The sequence below is a fragment of the Rhinichthys klamathensis genome, unplaced genomic scaffold, assembly GCF_029890125.1.
Source record: "Rhinichthys klamathensis goyatoka isolate OS25496 unplaced genomic scaffold, OSU_Roscu_1.1 h1tg000220l_1, whole genome shotgun sequence".
Classification (NCBI taxonomy): Eukaryota; Metazoa; Chordata; class Actinopteri; order Cypriniformes; family Leuciscidae; genus Rhinichthys; species Rhinichthys klamathensis.
In genome coordinates this window covers 1,418,763-1,437,478 of record NW_026606744.1, presented here as the reverse complement: position 1 = coordinate 1,437,478, position 18,716 = coordinate 1,418,763, and the positions used below count along the sequence as shown (strand labels likewise).

General features: G+C 37.3%; 1 protein-coding gene across 2 annotated transcripts; it reads right to left on the bottom strand.

Annotated features, from left to right (window-relative positions):
* Window positions 1–2,065: 2,065 nt before the first annotated feature.
* Window positions 2,066–18,589, bottom strand: map4k3b (mitogen-activated protein kinase kinase kinase kinase 3b). Of its 2 annotated transcripts, XM_056264336.1 has the most exons (33): window positions 18,339–18,589; window positions 16,043–16,100; window positions 15,645–15,735; window positions 14,845–14,909; window positions 14,701–14,756; window positions 14,568–14,615; window positions 14,152–14,194; window positions 13,983–14,055; window positions 13,737–13,868; window positions 13,474–13,536; window positions 12,113–12,194; window positions 11,905–12,021; window positions 11,453–11,531; window positions 11,280–11,338; window positions 11,155–11,195; window positions 10,237–10,275; window positions 10,007–10,060; window positions 8,653–8,707; window positions 8,394–8,568; window positions 7,718–7,788; window positions 7,292–7,333; window positions 6,992–7,076; window positions 6,798–6,877; window positions 6,456–6,516; window positions 6,233–6,350; window positions 6,016–6,074; window positions 5,767–5,870; window positions 5,514–5,685; window positions 5,308–5,376; window positions 3,317–3,409; window positions 3,152–3,222; window positions 2,605–2,660; window positions 2,066–2,522 (listed from the first exon to the last, which is right to left on the bottom strand). In XM_056264336.1, exons 1-33 carry the CDS (start codon window positions 18,432–18,434, stop codon window positions 2,435–2,437), a joined length of 2,595 nt encoding a protein of 864 aa, XP_056120311.1. In that variant the 5' UTR covers window positions 18,435–18,589; the 3' UTR covers window positions 2,066–2,434. The 2 variants fall into 2 exon arrangements, with proteins under 2 accessions (XP_056120311.1, XP_056120312.1); XM_056264337.1 differs by lacking the exon at window positions 10,007–10,060.
* Window positions 18,590–18,716: the final 127 nt, after the last annotated feature.

Sequence of the window (18,716 nt, the reverse complement as noted above, 5' to 3'; positions counted from 1 at the left end):
TAGGGCAGCAAATATAGGCTATATAATTTAATTATTCAATGCTTAATCCACCAAGGCTGTGCTAACAAAAATGGTTCATAATTTATAAAACAATAGAAACAACTACTCCATTGTCTGTTCCTGTGCTGTTAAAAATGAAATATGGAGCTATATATTGTGTGCAAAATCCAGTCATTTAAATAGGAAATGTGATCACCAAATATTTCTGCACGCAGATTTTGCATCGGGTTCAAGTTGGTCACATAAATTCCCCACATCAACCAGCAGAAAGCTGTTTGGTTTTAAAGTGACTTCTGTGTGAACAGTGATTCATGGATCCCTATATTTGACAATGGATCTTTTTGATCACAAGATTTCGCTAATATTACTGCACTTTTGAGATAAAAAAAAAGTGGCACCATAAATTTGAATGAAGAGAAAGAGATGAAGGAGGAGGAAAAAACAGTGAGTTGGTTCGATTTACAGGTGTCGTGCCGAATTCTGTGACTCACTGAATTCTGTGTCCGTAGTAGCTGCTGTATTGAGCTAATCCTAACTAAACATCACTACATTATGTGTACGGTCACATAATTAGGTGGGTAACAGAATTCGGAATAACACGGGTTGACACAGAGCGCATTTTGGCGTTCCACTGGGCTGTTTTAAATAGTTTTTCTATGTAAACAATTGTGAAATGTATTATGACAGAGAGGAGCTGTTTACAGGGCTGCGTCACTGCAGTACTGAAAGCTACGAAGCCAACAAGATGGTACGACACCTGTAAATCACGCCAGATATAAAAGCCAGGTAATTTGTTTCCTCTTTTAGACAACTGTTGTACTAGACTGCTGTGTTTTTACATTAGTTATTTAAGTCATACAGATCTGATGGTTGTGTATCAAGGTGTGTCTGTCGAGTTTAGTTTGCACTGTTTCTGTGTATTGAAATGGATCTATAGTAAGGTTATGCAGTTTACCAGTACCATTGATTTGACCATTATTAGATTTGTTAATGTTACCGTTACATGCTAAGCGTATCTATAACGCATTTTAAACGGTCTACCTACGTCTGCTTGTGCTGCGTTCACACCATGTCGTAATAGAGTGGTGCAGGTATGACATCACTTTGTAGGCCAAAACGCGGAAACGAGTTAGCATTTTCAGCATCGTCCCAAAAGTCAATGGTTTTTTTGAATGGGGATTTATTCTGTGACATAAAATACATCAGTAATACCCCACTCGTGATTATTTGAAGCTGTAACGTGTCTTGAAAAAGGTTCAGGTACAGGTACAGAGGCTGTCGAGGAGATTAAACGTCATCACGCCGAAAAGGTAAGCTCAGTCCGCTTTTACAGCATCGTTATGCTTATAATTGTGCTCTTACAAACTATTCTAACTCTAACGTTCTGGGAAAATGTTTTTAGATAAAAACCGAAAGTGTTGTTGGAAGCTTAGTGATGGTGACGCTGAAATCGTGGGACCGTGGTGTACTGCGTTTATAGCCTACATTCAGCTTTTTACTTCTGGTGACTGCATTTAGGCTTCAAGTATTTTTCATCTGTGAAAATGATCTTTATGGACAAAATGTGTAAGTATCAAACCTTTGTTGATCACAGAACTTTTTTTTTTTTTTTTTTTGCGATAATCCAAAAGCCTTTGGAAAAATCCTATTGGATTTTTGTCGAGGGAGCCACAGTGTGATGCTAACGGCCGGTTGGCCTGCAAGGTGACATCATACCTGCACCACTCTATTGGGGTTATGCGCAACAAACTTCCATATTCTGTAAAACAGGTCGCATCACTTCCGATTCAGCTCTTTTGTATGTGCTTCCATAAATATAGAGCTGTTTTTACTGAAGATGCCTTCAAAGGAGCGAGCAAAGATGAGTATAACTGATGTCAATCGCATATGCAAATTGATATAAAAGAAAATTCTCTTTGGATATTAAAATTTAATTAACCTTCAACAATAAAAATAACTAGCTAGGTTAGCTGATTACTTTAAAAAAGTCCATGGATATCGCTGTCAGTTCACTTTCTTCGACAAGCGGATGCGATGAAACCCGTTTTCCTGTTTGTTCATGTGACATAACATTTGACATAAGCCTTTTACCGTAATTTCAAATCGAAGCTGTTCACATCCTCGGACTGGGAATTATGTGTTTCTATGGCAACACTATCAACTAATTACAAGTTCTACGAGTACATAATTACGGTAATTACGACATGGCGTGAACGCACCTTTGTATTAAGTATCGATTTTGTATCAATACGAGGTTCCAGGGGCTGGTATCACACTGAACCAAAAATATGTAGTGTTTTATTTCAGCTATCTTTGTGTAAGTTTTTCAGTAGTGTTGTGTTCCGTAGTTTAAAAATGAAAATGAGGTGTATAAGTCTCAGGAATATGACTTTTGTTGCGTGCATTACGTAGTGTGTGTTAAGGCAGTGTGTTTTCAGAAGCTGTTCTCGTGGCCTGCGAGGATGTACAGATTACTTTGAGCCGTGGGGTCTTCCGTCGGTTTGCTTTCCAACACCACCACTCTGAGAAAGACAGAAATGTTTATGAGAACCGTGCTGACTGTGGCTCTGCTGTGGTATAGTGTAAGTGTTGGTGAGGTCTCACCTGTCTGCACCCAGCAGCCTGTAGGTTCGTGAGTTATCAGCGATCTCCTGAGTAATCTAAAGCAGAGAACATCAGTTACCAACTACACACATTTTGTCTAAAGGTTCGGTCACATTTATCGTTCGTCATCGAAAAATTGTGGCCAAAATCCTGTCATTGTTCCGTATGCGGGTGAAATGTTCCCCGCACAGATTGTGCTCATGTTCAAGTAGGTTACGTGAATTTGCCGCATTGACCAACAGAAAGCTGTTTGGTTTGGTTGTGACTTCATGAATTGCTCCACTGTTGACAATGGACAATGGACTTTTTTTGCCCACAAAATTTTGCTAATGTGACCGCACCTTAAATCTAGAGCACTGGTTACCAGCTATGAATGTATAATCTAGTTCAGTGGTTCTCAACTGGTGGGTCACGATGCTGTGTGCATGAAACCATCAAAATCACTGTTGTATGTTTTGGGCACCACTTGATGTCAGCTGTAAAATCTAGGTCCTAAAGCAAAACTAGTTGAGAACAACTGAGTAAAAAGTTCACACGCATAACACACCTCACTGTTTTTAAAGCTTCGCCCCTGCATTCCATGCTTCCAGAACGCCAAAACACTGTCCTGCAGACACACTTGAAAAAAGACAAATAAATTATTATTAATCAAAGAACATAATGAATTCTCCCATCTGTCTTGATTTAATTTAAAACTTAATTTAGCTCTTACCTATTGCCTCAATCTGGAAGTTAAAGGTAAGTTCAGTTGACAACTTCCTGTTGGATTTTAACCTGCCCTGTAAATTCACCAACTTTATACACCCTGCAAAATATACAGCAGAAACTAATTATAATGTAGTAATGACTTCCCAGAGATGGAACTGAGTTTGTGCAAATGCTTGTTTGAACATGAATCTGTGCTACAAGTGCTGACAAATATCAAGAGAAAAAAACCCTGTGTGAATTCAGCAATTAGGAGGCAATATCAGGTTAATGTACATGTGGTTTTACCACACTGTGCCACAAACTAGCCCTTAACTGGTGAAAAAAAATAAAAATCTTTAACACAGCTTAAAGTGTTTAATTGCTTTTATAAAACTATTATAGATAGAATAATCAATATTCCCAATAATATTAATTAATGTAATTAATTGTAAATATTATGCATTTCATTATTATTGCCATTATATTTAAAGCTGCAGTCTGTAGTTTTTCCTCTTTGTCACCATCTCTGTTCGAAATCTGCAATTGCAGTTATTCGCGGAATTATCAACTTTACGTGGGTTGTGCCTCGGCTCGGCACTGCGCGGATGAATCCAATGTTTTGAGGAGAATGTGCGGCTGTCAGTCACCGCGCCGGTGTGGATACTGTCATTCAGAATCACAGATTCTACTTTTTGGAAGTATGACCAACATGAGAATTTTCACCGGGAAATTCAAGGCGAAAAAAAGCATTGCAGTAAATCGCGCTGATTAAATCTAATAATTGCTTATCATATCAGGTCAAACCGTGCAAATTATACTTTGTTCTCAAATTGTTAATGTTAATAACATCAGCATTGCGTGACTACATTTATACCATGGTCTGGGCGAATACTCGATTCTGATTGGCTGCAGGGTGTCCATTAAAAAGTGATAGAGGACACCTAGTAAAGGAGTTCTGGTGAAACTGACCGTTTACCGTTCGAAATTAATAAATAAATGCGCTGGCTACATCAGCTGTGAGTAACCATAGCAACAGGCAGTCAAAGTATCCGTTTACAATTTATTGTATCAAAAAAACAAACATCTAGTTAGCCAATTATACAATGCCTACCTGTGTGTTTTAATTCTAGGTTAAAAAAAACAAAAGTGTAACGCCCATGGCTAGACAAGCCTAACTTACATGAAAAAAAATATGTTAACTTTCTGGCTCGTAAGTTAGCTAAACTGAAGGGTTCTACGAGCTGAGCGGAATATAAATATCTCTGGTTGCTAAATAAACCGTCAGGCGTAACCAGGGAAACCATGTTATTGTTTGTAAAAACTTTAGATTTCGATTGTAAAACTAATTAAAATATAAACTAATGTTTTAAAAATGTGTTATTTGGCAAGTGACCATGGTATAAGCGGGTTAATGCCCTTCGAGGTGTCCATTGTCTAGGCATTAATGGACATAGGCGGAGGCAACCGTCCGACGCGCACGCCTCGCCGCCGTCCATTAATACCTGACAATGGAACCCTCGTCGGGCATTAACCCTTACTTAATGCCCTTCAGATATTTATCCTTGTTTTCGCATGCCCGGTTGCAGTCTCTTTGTTTCTGTAGCCACTCTGAAGTCTTTTGCATTTTACAATGGATGAATCTCCAGTTGTCACTGGTGATTGTCGTATGAACCTTTCTGGATCCGCCATCAAATTGATAAGTTTAATTATATCAAGTGCTGTGAGAAAAGGCTATAAATCTCCACCTCCAACATCCTCACACGCAATTTCACATGGAAATCCACCAGTACCACTGGAATTAAAAACATTATTACAAGCTTACCGTTTTAAATCGAGCTAGCAAGCAGATAGTTTTGAACACTGGCTGGTTATGTACTTGCTCAAAAATTTATTTTGGATAATTTTTAACCCAAAAAAGTTATGGACTGCAGCTTTAAATTGAATATTATTTTAGAAGAAATAGAAAATATGATTATATTATTTATTATAATACAAGCATATATTTTATTTACTTACGATCTAAACACACAAGGACAGTGTCTCTCTCCAGCTGAGTCACATGAATGACACATGTCTGAGGTGTTTCTGGAAACACAAAACACAACAAGGGTTCATACAAGACCAAAGAGCAACACTCTAAAAGCTCCAAACATTTTTAAGCAATCCAATCCAAACCAAAAAATCATTCTGTTTTGAACACAGTGAGACTCTGTAAAACTGACCGGGCTCTGTGAACGCGGGGGTGGCAGCATTAGGATCAACAGTGCCAAATGTGACCACCTGATCAGGGTGGCTTCCTTTACTGACTGCCACACAAACCAGTGGATAATGCTGCTCAGGAACCACCAACATCTCAAAGACTTCTAATGGACACGGCAGGGTGAGGTCTATGCTCTGGACAGACACAAATACACAGGATTATACTAGATAGATTTATAGATAGATTCACATTGTGTTTCTCAATATCTCACTTACCTTTATGAGCATGAAGCGCTGCATGGCTTCCACCCATTCCAACAGCATTACACTGGACTGGAAAGCTCCACATAAGTACTTATGGCCTGTGTATGGGTTTCGCACTATAGATACACATACAGAAGCATGTTGACTGTATCTGTGCAACGAATATTTACTATTTATGTGCAAATCCTAAAAAAAGTGCAGTGTTCTGATCATATAATTTCAACACAAAACATAAGAATGCATCTATAGTTCCATACTGACCTACACAGCATTTCTGGCAACCCCTTGTATCTGGGATTTTATTGGACACGGTAAACTTTCTGAAAGAAAGGCATTACCATGACAGTACTAAAATGCAAAATGATGAGATTTCATAGGATGTGCATTTAACAAATATTTAAATGAAATTATGAGTTTTATCAGAAAAAATTCCTACACAAAAATAAAAAGATTTGAAATGGATTAGTCTGAAACATACCGTGGGATGATTTTGTCAGGGAGTTTATGTGTTGGTATGGCAACAGGTAACTTCTGCATCTGTCGAGCTTGCTCAAAGAGCCCTGCCAGGTTGTAAGAGTACAGCTGCGACGCTTTACCTGTGGAACACACACACACATATGAGCATAGAATTACATTATGGTAAAAACATTAAAATACCCTTCAAAAGCATGTAAATCTTTTCCTTATTGGTTTTATCTCACCTGATATAGAAAGCAGCCAGTTGTTCATTACATACACCCATGTACACCTCCGTGGAACCAGCTGCATGTAATAATAAAAATAATAAAAATTAAATGTCAGTTCCTCCTGATTAAATAAACTCTGATCGCTTTTAAGAGTAAATACATAAATATTGATTATATATTTGTATATATATATATATATATTATTACACTGATGTGCCAAAACTTCATGCCCATGGTCATAATGTTTTGGCTCATTTGGATCATCGGTGTGTGTGTATATGTATATATATATATATATATTCAAAATGCAAAAACATTTTTAGCTATATATCCAAGCCCATCTAAGTTATTCCTGACCTGTTCCATGGAGCTCTCATGAATTTCATTCAGATTGAGGGTATAAATTCCTTCCTCTGCACCAAAAATCAGATACTGGTCTGAAAATGAGTCACAAGAAAATCTCATAAAACTGACAAAACCCATAATTATGATAATGATGTAAGAAGCATTTGATTTGAGAATGCCTGAGCTCTGCATGTGCTGTTTCTCACCCCTGGTGTTTGGGTTTATCCATGAACAGGCACAGTGAATCTTCAGGGGACAGCCATTAAACACTTTAGAGAAACAAGCTCCCATCTGCAGAGCAGAAAGAAAGATCAACATCATGGCAGCAGGGCTGAGCTTGAATGGTCCAAATGTACTGTAGTTGCTATGACATTTGTGTTAATCCAGGTGTGTTGATACCTTCAACCTTTCAATATTTGTGTGTATGAAAGAGATATAGCAAGAAAATGAGTGAAAGATGGAGAGATGAAAAGACAGATAGAAAGAGGAAGAGCTGGATGACTCACATGTACTTGAGGGGTTGGTGGGAGGCCATTACTGAACGGTAGCTACAAAAAGAGAAAGAGATAAAGTCTGTTAGATGCTATCACAGTTTACAAGAGCAGAATATGTTTTATTAAACTATTTTTCCCCCCTTGTTTAATCAGGGAATCGTAATTACATGGCAATAACTGTAAATTCCACACACTGACCAAATATACCACATCTATCTCCTCCTGTCCTTAGCACAGACATTGCAGTTTCATAAATTAAGTTTGGGGTTTAGAACAATCCTAATTATAACAATAACACAATGAAAGAGGCAGAGATATTTCCCTTACTTGGCATTTGAACCATTTTGATGAATTTAAAGTAATAAAAAAAAAAAGGGAAAATTCTTTACATCAAAAAACATAAACGTTTCAAAATAACCATAAGGAGATTAATCGCACCTTTAGACTAGATGAGGGAAGGGAGGCCAGTTTTTCTTTCTCTCCATTCTCCTGAACAGAAACTCCATTACCTGCACATAAACACTCACATTGTATCATATGTCCTTTGAAAGCTGAAATCACATTCAAGGAACAAAGACACACCTATGTAAATTAGGCTCATTATAGAGGCACTCCTATTTAAAAAAACAAGATATTTAGCTGTTTTTGTTGCACTGTCACTGCCTGCAGAAAGCAAGTGGTAAACAGAATTTGTGTACATTTTCTATTAATGCAGTGGTAATTCATAAAATGATGAAATAATGGAGAAGAGACATTCATGATTAATGATTCAGCATGGGCATGTTTGTTACCTTATTTGCATAATCCATTAAGTTAATTGTTAACGAGTTGTAAAACAACACCTTCTAACTACTAGGTCACACTAAGTAGATCTCAACTAAACTACGCTAAAGCTACAGCTATCTATGTTGTGGGACTGAACTAATGCCAAAATGACACAAGGAACAGAGGAAGACTGGCAAGGCTGTCTACCAATCACAAGAGGGCACGCTCAAGTGGGCGGTGCTTAGCTTACTTTGTTCTTTCTGTTGTTCTGCATGAAGCCATTCCCAGAACCTATAAATCCCATCATCCCCTGCTGGCTCTGTCTGAGCGTGCTCAGATGGTTTGTTACCTAGACTACTACGCCTGTGTGGGGGCAGGCGAGGAGGTGGCGGTCTGGGGGGCACACAGGAAGCAGGCCGAACAGGAGGGGTGGAGCTCCCAGAAGCTGGACAACGTTTAATGGTCCCTTCTCCGGTATTGTCCTCTGAGACGGTACTGTTCTGTGCGGGAGACAGAAGCTTCGGCTAAGAAGTGATAAAGAGAAAGAGTGTGAGTTTCACATTCTGTCAAAAGTCTGTGAGACAGAGAAGTGTATGTGTATCTTTTACCTTGGGTGGCAGAGGAGGTGGTACTTTAGGTCTCATGGTTGAAGTGGAGTTACAGCTGTAGGCACAGACACACAAGAGCATATTGTAATGATTTATAGTCATACTGCTAAACAAGATATGGTAACACAAAAGAAGGACGCAAGGACCAATGGCACAGTTTCTTTGGACAGTGGAAACGCATACAGGGATACAATCAGATGAAGAAAGAGACCATATACAACGTCAAAAACAGTAAAGAAGAATAACCGGCAAGCAAGAAATGGTCATGTGGACACAAGACACACAAACATAGTGCTAAATATGCTCAAATCTAATCTACCTAATCCAGAGCAGAATATTTTGAACTTCTTAGAGTTTACTCTTTCAATCCTTCAAACTGATGGAAAACAAAAGTGTTTCTGTATGTCTTGTGCTCATCACCAACTTATTAAACAAACCAAAACAAATGTCTGATCAAATTCCATGACTGAAACACAAATCAGAATCAAAACACAACATACACAAATAATTCACTATAGTAGATTTTTATAAATAGATTTTGGGAGTAGAAAATGTGAGTGGTGCTTGTCCCTGCAAAATTCATTGCCACAATGCTAGGGTGTTCTGTTGTTGCTATGTGATTGATAGGAGGTTGCTTACTGTCCTGAGTCAATAAAGCCCAGTCCTAAATCTTTATGATACTTGGGTTCCTCCTTCAAAGTAAATCTTAGGATTTTTTTTTTTTTTTTTTTTCATTTTGTCATCTGGCAGATTTTTTTTTAAGTCTTATAGTGTAGAAAAGTAATAGCATATGCAGTTGTATTAAAGTAAGCATACAACAGAAATTGTGATCGTCTCCCCTATTGTGACGTATATCAGAGTTAAACAGCTTTTCAAATGAGCAAAAATGTAAGGCGTGACTTGATTTTGTCCATCAGGAATTGATTGGATTGTTGTTGTTTTTGTTGCCAGGGGGAGGGCAAGTTCATGTTTTTGATTAATGATTATGAAGGCACATGACTAAAAAAAATTAAATAATGATGTCCATGGATAAATTGCAATATTCCATAAAAAACAAGAATTGTCAATTTTGGTGACGTTAATATGTCCAAGCATCTAATAAAGCAAAATACATACTTAAATGTCTTGGCTTACCATAAACTTTCATACTATAAATTAACTTACAAACACAAATGCCTATTTTCACAAGGATCATGCATTTGAGCACCAGCAAGCAACTTAAAACCAGACACACTACAAAACAAACCGAGCACATCCTTCAATCTCACATCCAGTTGACACTAAGAGACAGGAAGTCACGGATGATCACAGGTGTTTTTGATAACATTACACATTACATCTTCCTCTCACTTACTGCAAATCATCACCTTCATCCTCCTCCTCATCCTCTAAATGTGTCACATGACCCCTGAGAGAGATGAAGAGGGTGAGGCTAAGAAGGTAAAGCAGCCAGAGAAGAATGCAGAGAACACACACACACACTCAGCAGTAAGAGCTTCTCAGTGCCAAGCAGCGATAAGACTGCAGAGGTGATTAGTTTGCAAAGCAGGTTGGCTGACCAATCAAAAGTGACAGTGGGAGTACCTTTGATTGAGCTCCTCAGCAACAGATTTTAATAGACTCCTGAAAAACAATGAATAAAAGAGAGAACTTTATATATATATATATATATATAAAACAACACATACACACGCACAGACATATTAGTATGTATACACATACACACATGCACAAAAATATTAGTAAACTAGAGATGTGTTGCAACATCAAATTGACAAGCGACTAGTCAACTAGTTATCCAACAACAAAACTAGTTGATTAGTGTAGTGACAGGTTGTAGCTGAAAGCAGCTTTGTTGCTTTAAATTAAACTAGAGATGAGTCATGATGGATGACTACTAGTTGACCAACAACCGATTAGTGAGCCGGCTAGTTTTAGCCATTCCTTTATTTATTAAGGAATTAATTTATTAGTTAACTAAATTAGTTAACATAATGAACTGCACTTCTACAGTATTTACTAATCTTTGATAATGTTAATTTCAACATTTACTAATACATTATTAAAATCAAAAGTTGTATTTGTTAACATAGTTAATGCACTGGTAAGTAACATGAACAAACAATAAACAGTTGTATTTTTATTAACCAACGTTAACAAAGATTAAAAAATACAGTAACAAATGTATTGCTCATGGTTAGTTCATGTTAGTTAATACATTAACTAATGTTAACAAATGAAACCTTATTGCAAACTGTTACCATTTATTTACAATTTTGTTATTCTAAACTAGGGATTGGTCACAATGGTTGCATAATCAACTAGTAACCAACAACAACCAAGTTGATTAGTCAGGTAGACTAGTTTTAGACAATTTCAGTTTTGTTATTTTAATCTATCAACTGACTAGTTGATCAGTGAGGTCGACTAGTTTTAGACTATTCCTTATTCAGTCATTAATTTTTTAGATAGACTCGCAAATAAAGAATACAACACACTCACTTGTTATTTCCCAGAATGCTTTGGGGCTCTAACGGTAGATCCTACATAAATCAAAAAGACAGTCAGACAAGTAATCCAAACAAATAGACTAAACAACAATAAATCAATGGCAGAGTGTCACAAACCATCTCATGATGCGGTTCGGTCTCCTTCCTCAGAGGTGGATCGAACTTCACCTTATCAACTAGAAGAGGGCCACGCATAGACTTCAGATTTCTTTTTGTGCTTATAAGTATTCTGAGAATTCTTGTGTTTATTTCAGTTCAGTGAGTTAAGGGCTGCTTGACAAATGACTTACAGTTAATCTCAGACAGGGTCTTTCCGTCTCGTGAGCTCCTGCTAGTTGAGCGGATTCGATGTGGAACAGACACGGGAGACTGCAAACAAAGGGACCACAAGTTAAGTTTTCAAACTTGAAAGCTAAAAAGCCTTAGTTATATACACACCTTTTCTGAATATCTGTAACAAGACCCTAATCTTTCCTCAAGGCAACACCGCAAGCCACTGCCGTTACGTGTTAAAACCAATAAACTCTCATGCGTTCATACACACACACAATCGCATATACACACTGCAGCATTGGTAACCTGACACACTTGTACCTGGCAGCTGGCAGAGCCAACTGTCTGCCCTCACTTAGGATCTACATCTAAAGAAACAACCAATTAGAAATCAGTGCTTCAGTTTAAAGCCCTAACATGGTTTCCCAATGGTTAAAATGTAAACAAAGAGTCGGATATATGGAATTACCTCTGGGTCAATGTCATCCTCTTCTGCATCACTGTGTGTGCTGTGGTCAGGGTTGTTGGCTTTGTCCAGTAGCTCAATGGCAAGAGTCCGGCTAAGTGGCTGGGTAACAAACGGGTGCTGCAAAAACAGAAGTGATGCAATGTTATTGAACAATGGTGGATCAATGGAGCCAATCATATATGTTCTCTGAAGGAAGGGCAGATCTTACCTGCAGTAGTCTGTCAGCCGTTGGTCTCTTCTTGGGATTTTTGATCAAAGCGATTTTCACAAAGTGATGGAAATTATTTGTCCTTCATGAACCAAAACAAACCAGATGAGAATGAAAAAATGTACCAAACATTTGAATAAATCTAAGTTTGCCGTTACAGTAACAAGCGTAGAATTGAAATAGGGAGGGTTTAAAAGCAGATTATCTGCTGATAAGTGATAAAAGTGATAAATCATCTTTTTTTGTAGTGGGAAAACTTTTTTAGGTGAATGACCTTCTGGTTAGGAGAACCCAATAACAACAAACTGGCATTTTGCCACTGATTCCAAAGCAAAATTGGATTGAATCACCCTGATCCAGATACACACTTTTTCAGATTACCAAATCTGGATTACTATTGCCCTACGGAGCCCCTAAAGGGACATGGTGATGGAAAAATATGAGATGGGGTGAAAAAAAATATTTCAATGCTTTTGCTTTCTCTCAGAAAAGTTTTGCGTAGCATTCACACGAGAAAATGTGTTCGCTTGCAAAAAAACTTTTGACAGGTTCATCTCATTGGGCCAATGTAGATTACAAACAGTGATAAAAAAAAAAAACACTTTTTATTATATTTCTTTTTAAACTTTGGTTTGATATTTACAACATTTTGGGGATTATTTTATGGTGCCAAATTCTCTTTTTTACTTTACTGTAGGCTAGCGAAAAACTACTTGTAATTTATTACTTTAACAGTTAAACTAATTAAGAGCAAAATTAAAAATATGTGTTTGTGTATATTACATGATATAAATTTTGTATTTTTTGACCAGTTTTAAAGTTTTATAAAAAATGTTTTCCTGAAATCCACCCTTCTGCTGGGATCAGTATAATCATGTTTTTTTTATCAAAGGTATCCCAATCTTACTAAAAAGTTTGGAATACAAACTGTTGATTTGATTCAGGATTTTTTTTATCTAATCTGATTTCAGAATCGTTTTTTCTTTTTCTTTTGAAACAACCCATTTTCAAGGGTTTGATCCAATCCGATTGCCGAAACCCGGTCAGATTACTTTTGAACAACTGGGCCCAGAGCATCAAATCAGCATATCAGAATGATTTCTGAAGGACACTAAAAATTCAGCTTTGCCATCACAGTAATACATTACATTTTAAAATATATTCAAATGAAAAATTTATATTTCACAATATTATTGTTTTTTAAGCCTTGGTGACCATAACATACTTACATTAAAAAATTAAATTAAACGTTCTTTTCTTTCCTTTTTTTTTAACTCACAACCACACTTTAGAACTGTAGTGTATTTTGTTTTTCTCATTCGATTTTGAACGGTACTTATGAATCATTTAGAAATACTTACCACTTAACTTTGTCTTTCAGCTTAGGTGGTTGGAAACTGCTCTTGGTCATTAGGAAGAGTGCTCTAAAGGGGAAACGCAACAGAGAGGACAGTAAGAGAAAGTAAGACAAACGTGGAAAAGAGGGAGAACACTAGAGTGTCGTCATACTACGGGTGACCTGTGTAATATATATTAACTATGAAACGATGCAATTCATTTAGCAGAATCTGACATCCATTGTGCAGCAATAGACTGCTCATGATGGAGGAAACTGGACACTCACCTCATGGGGTGCAAGTCGAACATCGGCGGCTCCAACTCTGCCAGCTCAATAGCTGTGATGCCCACGGCCCAAATATCACACAGCTGATTGTAGCCCCCTTTCCTCTCGACTGCGGCCACCTCAGGTGCCATCCTGCAGAGTAAGACACATAAAGAAAGAAATGATATACATGTGACTACAGTGCTGACTAGAATCAATCTATTAAAAACATCCTATCACACAAGAGGCAAAAGAGGACTGACATACCAATATGGAGTTCCGATGAAGGACTTTCTTTTTGCTAAAGTGGCTGATATCTGAGCCGAAACTCCAAAATCAGCTGGAGAGAGACAAACGTAAGTTGTGAGAGAGGAATTCAGTGGTTCTGTTTTAAATGAAAAACTGCCAAGTCATTCATATAAAGTGCTTTTTTCACCTAGCTTAACGTAGCCATTGTCCGTCAACAGAATATTTGCACCCTACAAAACAAGAGTAGAGACACAGTGAGCGATTTTGAAAGATAATAAATCATGTTCATTTGATTCAGACTAATTCATTAATGAATCATTTAGACCAATTTGTGAACCAGTTCGACCAATTCATTGAACAAAACCATCTTAAAAGAACAATTCACTCAAGTTTTACTCTACACAAAAGCAATTACTGGCCAATGAAATATTTTAGAGCATAGCTGAATAATTACTATAAAAATTGTCAAGAATAGCATTTTCCCCCAAAAAACACTTTATTTATCTCATTTATTTTTGCATGATAACATCAGTCGAGTGGGACATGAGTGAAAATTATGTCAACACTGTGAGATTTAATTATATTTGAAAGTCCAGTTTGTACCTTTATATCTCTGTGGATCTTGCCTTTGTTATGGAGATAGTAAACACCCTGACATGAACACAGAAACCCACATTAATCATTCAAAATTGTCACACATAAGAACTTTTACGCATCAGTAAATGTGTGTATATACCTGTAGGGTCTCCCGACATACATACGCAATCTGGGATTCTGACAACGGCCCGGTAACTGAAGATACAGATATACATCTATATGAGAGAACAGCTCAACATGATAAATTAAAATCTCCCGTTTTGGAATCGGTAACAATAGTTACCATGGTATATATCCTGGAGAGAGCCCCCACCACAGTATTCCATGCTGATCCATAATTTATCTCTCCTGAAACAGGGACATTAAGACATCATTTATCAAGCCTTGTCAGACCATTTCTGGCCTCAACAGCTTAAGAGAGGTGCATGTTGGGTTGTGATGTGTACTTCAACAGGTAGTGAAAAACATCAACAATTAATAAAAAGAGAGAAACAGAATATACACTACCGTTCAAAGGTTTGGGCTCCGTAAGATTTTTGAATGTTTTTGAAAGAAGTCTCTTACGCTCATCAAGGCTGAATTTATTTGAACAAAAATACAGTAAAACCAGTAATATTGTGAAATATTTTCACAATTTTAAATAACTGTTTTCTATTTTAATATATTTTAAAATGTAATTCATTTTTGTGATGGCAAAGCTGAATTTACTTTTGTCATTACTCCAGTCTTCAATGTCACATGATCCTTATATGCTGATTTGCTGCTCAAGAAACAGGTTTTAGGATTCTTTGAAATTGAAATCTTTTGTAATATTAGAATATTACTGTAATTTTTGATCAAATTAATGTGTCCTTGCTGAATAAAAGCATTTCTTTCAGAAAAAAAAAACTAATCTCACTGACTCCAAACTTTTAAACGGTAGTGTAATGCTAGTAAAACAGTTAATTAAAAAAAAAACAAAAAAAAACCTGCTGACATTTAATGAACAACCAGTCTGCCCCCGTATTACATTATACAATGAATAAAACATATTAATTGAAGCTAGAGACATAAGGGCGTTTGATTGCATGTGTGTACATGTACCTGAGGTAACTGCCAAAATATGCAACAATGTTTGAGTGTTTACAATCTTTCATCATTATAATCTCCTGCTGCACCACGTCAAAGTCCTCTCCTGCAAATCAATTCACAAAAAAATTCAGTAAAAAAGCAAGTTGAAGCAATGTTGCAAAGAGACTAAAATATGAAAACAGTTCCATGTTGGAAACTGAAACTGATGAAAACAGAATGGAAAACTGAATTCTGTGCTAAAAAGTGAGTGATCACACTGCCTCTATTCACAATGCATCTACAATCACACCATTACAATGCATGAACACACCATACTTGTAATATTTAACTATTCAAGAATAGATGGATAGTGATAGGGCACTATCTACCGGTGGTTAAACAGCACTGTGTGTGCAGCAGCGCTGGCTCACCTGGTTCTAGTTTGATGACTTTGATAGCAGCCAGTTCTCCAGTGCTGACATTACGAGCCTGGAAAAGAAGAGCATTAGAGCTGTGATTCCATAAGCCCAACAGGTGTACAATAGCACAAGTGCTAATGTCAAATGCTAACTCACTGATCCCAATTGCTCTACTCATTATTATATGCATTAGATATAATTATTAGACATGTTGTATGGATCAGACCCACATTTAAAGATCAATCTGCTCCAACAATAAAAGGAGAAATTTGCAATTTCTGCACCACTAGTGGCATCAAACAAGTTTCCGAAACATTCCTCCCATCTACCCTCATTTTGGACATACAGACAGTTGTTGATTATTGATGATTGCAAAAACAAAAAGCAATGTTCAAAGCTAGGTTGTTTGGAAAAATTAACCTATAAATGGAATACATATCGTTCTCCCTGAACATTAAGCTGGCATTGGAGAAAGTATTTTAATTAGTAGCTAATGCTGAGAGCAAGGCAAAATACTATTTAATGACAACAAATGAGATTGTTGAAATGAATTATAATACATGTTTATTTTTATACATTATTTTAGAAAATGTTAACTCAAAAATTGTTTGAGAACAGAAATGTTTTACTATCCAATGAGAAGGCTGAAGTAGTAAACAAAGAACTGCTACTCTAATGAGAGTTAGGTGACATGTAGGTGCAACGTTACTTATAGTCAACAGAATGTCTAAAGGGGACCATTAAAATAAATAAATGTTTCTTAAATGGACCATGTGACATTGAATACTGGACTAATGATGTTAAAAAAATCAGCTTTGCCATTACAGGGATAAATTAATTTTTAAATATATTAAAATAGAAAATTGGAATATTATTTAACATTTAATATTAGGCTACAGTTTAACTGAATTTTTATTAAATAAATGCAAGTTTGGTGAGCATAAGAAAAAAATGTTTACTGACCCCAAACATTTGAAGACTAGTGTGTGTGTATATCAGTTCAAGAATATTTTTCAGGAAATTCTAGAATACACACAGTATTTTGCATGTTCTCTGACAAGTTAACGCACAAACACACTGACAAAGGCCTCATCTATAAAACTGAACTGAGAGACATCTGTCTGCCAAACAGAAGTGAGGATGATGTCATCAGAGAGACAAAGAGAAAGAGAGATTTTCCAACATTTTATCTTAGTTTTACATGGAATTGCATTCACCATTCCAAGTAATATGGAACAGAGGCAGCTGAAATGTGTGTATCGATGTTCACAGTGCTGTGATGGCTGTAATAAGTAGGACAAGGAGAACATCAAATAACTTTCACATGCACACACACTCACACAGGGCCTCTACGATCGCAGTGAGGCATTTCACTGTCCGGTAATAAATAAGCTCAGGGCTGTTTCTACTTTTTATTCAAATATGTTAATTGATCAATCTAAGCAGAAGGAACATACGTAAACAATCCAATTAAATTACATTGCAACAATCAACCAGATGAATTTGTGTAATGCTCATATAGTCTTCTCTCTATTATTATTTTGCTTGGTGGTTTTGTTTATTCAGGTCCTACATCTTCACCTACAACAAGGATCTGATTGAGTAGAAATGCCTGATTACATGGCATACACCCAACACACACTCTAACCCACACACACTATAAAACCCCAGGAAGAGGGAACAATTACGAACAAACAGGATGGACATAGTTGTGGGCAAACACACTCACACACTTGTAGTTTAAAGTTCAGCCACTTCCTGTCACCAAAGGAAGTCAGGCACATTTAGTGTTTCTTAAGAACAAGATTGCACTTGCCCTTCCCCTTAGATCCTAAACACCTTGCAACACCCCTTAGTAGTGACCATCTGCCACTGCACAGTCTCTCTGCAGCATATTGGTCTATTCTTGCCTTTGTTTATGTCACATATCACATAAAGAGATGCAGGACTTTGAGTTTGACAGCCCTGCTTTGGCTCTCGCTGGTGAAATAGACCTGCTAGGCCCTGTGCATTATGGAAACAAAGATCTCTAGAGCCTTGCAGGATATTACACCATATCCGAGACGCAAAATTGCTACAAAACACAGATACACTGTGGTCCAGCATAAACACACATCTGTTGTCTCCCGAATACACTGGTTACATTGGTCAGTTAAATGCTTTCGTCTTAATCCCTAGTGAGCTGCCTACCTAGACAGCATTTCGTGCACCATAGGGGCATTTTGACCGTTTGGAAAGCGTTTATGATGTCCAAAAATGCAGTCTAGGTCGGTAGCTTTCTAAGATCTGATACCCAGTTGATCTCTACCTTGTACACATCTCCATAGGTTCCGCTCCCGATCCTCTGGATCAGCTCAAAGTCTTCCTGTGGGTTTCTGCGCGACAGATCCAAGCTTAAATTCATTGTGCAAGTCACCGTTTGCTCCCTCCGGTTTATGTACGTGTTCCCGGTGTCAAAAACGGGAGGGGGGTGATGATCGCTGAGACATACAGTAACGGAGGGATATGACGGTCCAGTCCCACCCAACTACAACAACATGGCCTCCCACGCGCATGCGCACTGCGACTGACAGACTAGCAAAGTGTCATATAGCACACGCACTGAGGATGGAGAGACATTTGTGCATAAAATAAGCCAGGAAGGGTTTGAAAACTTAAGCCACGATTAAAATGTAACAAAGTAATT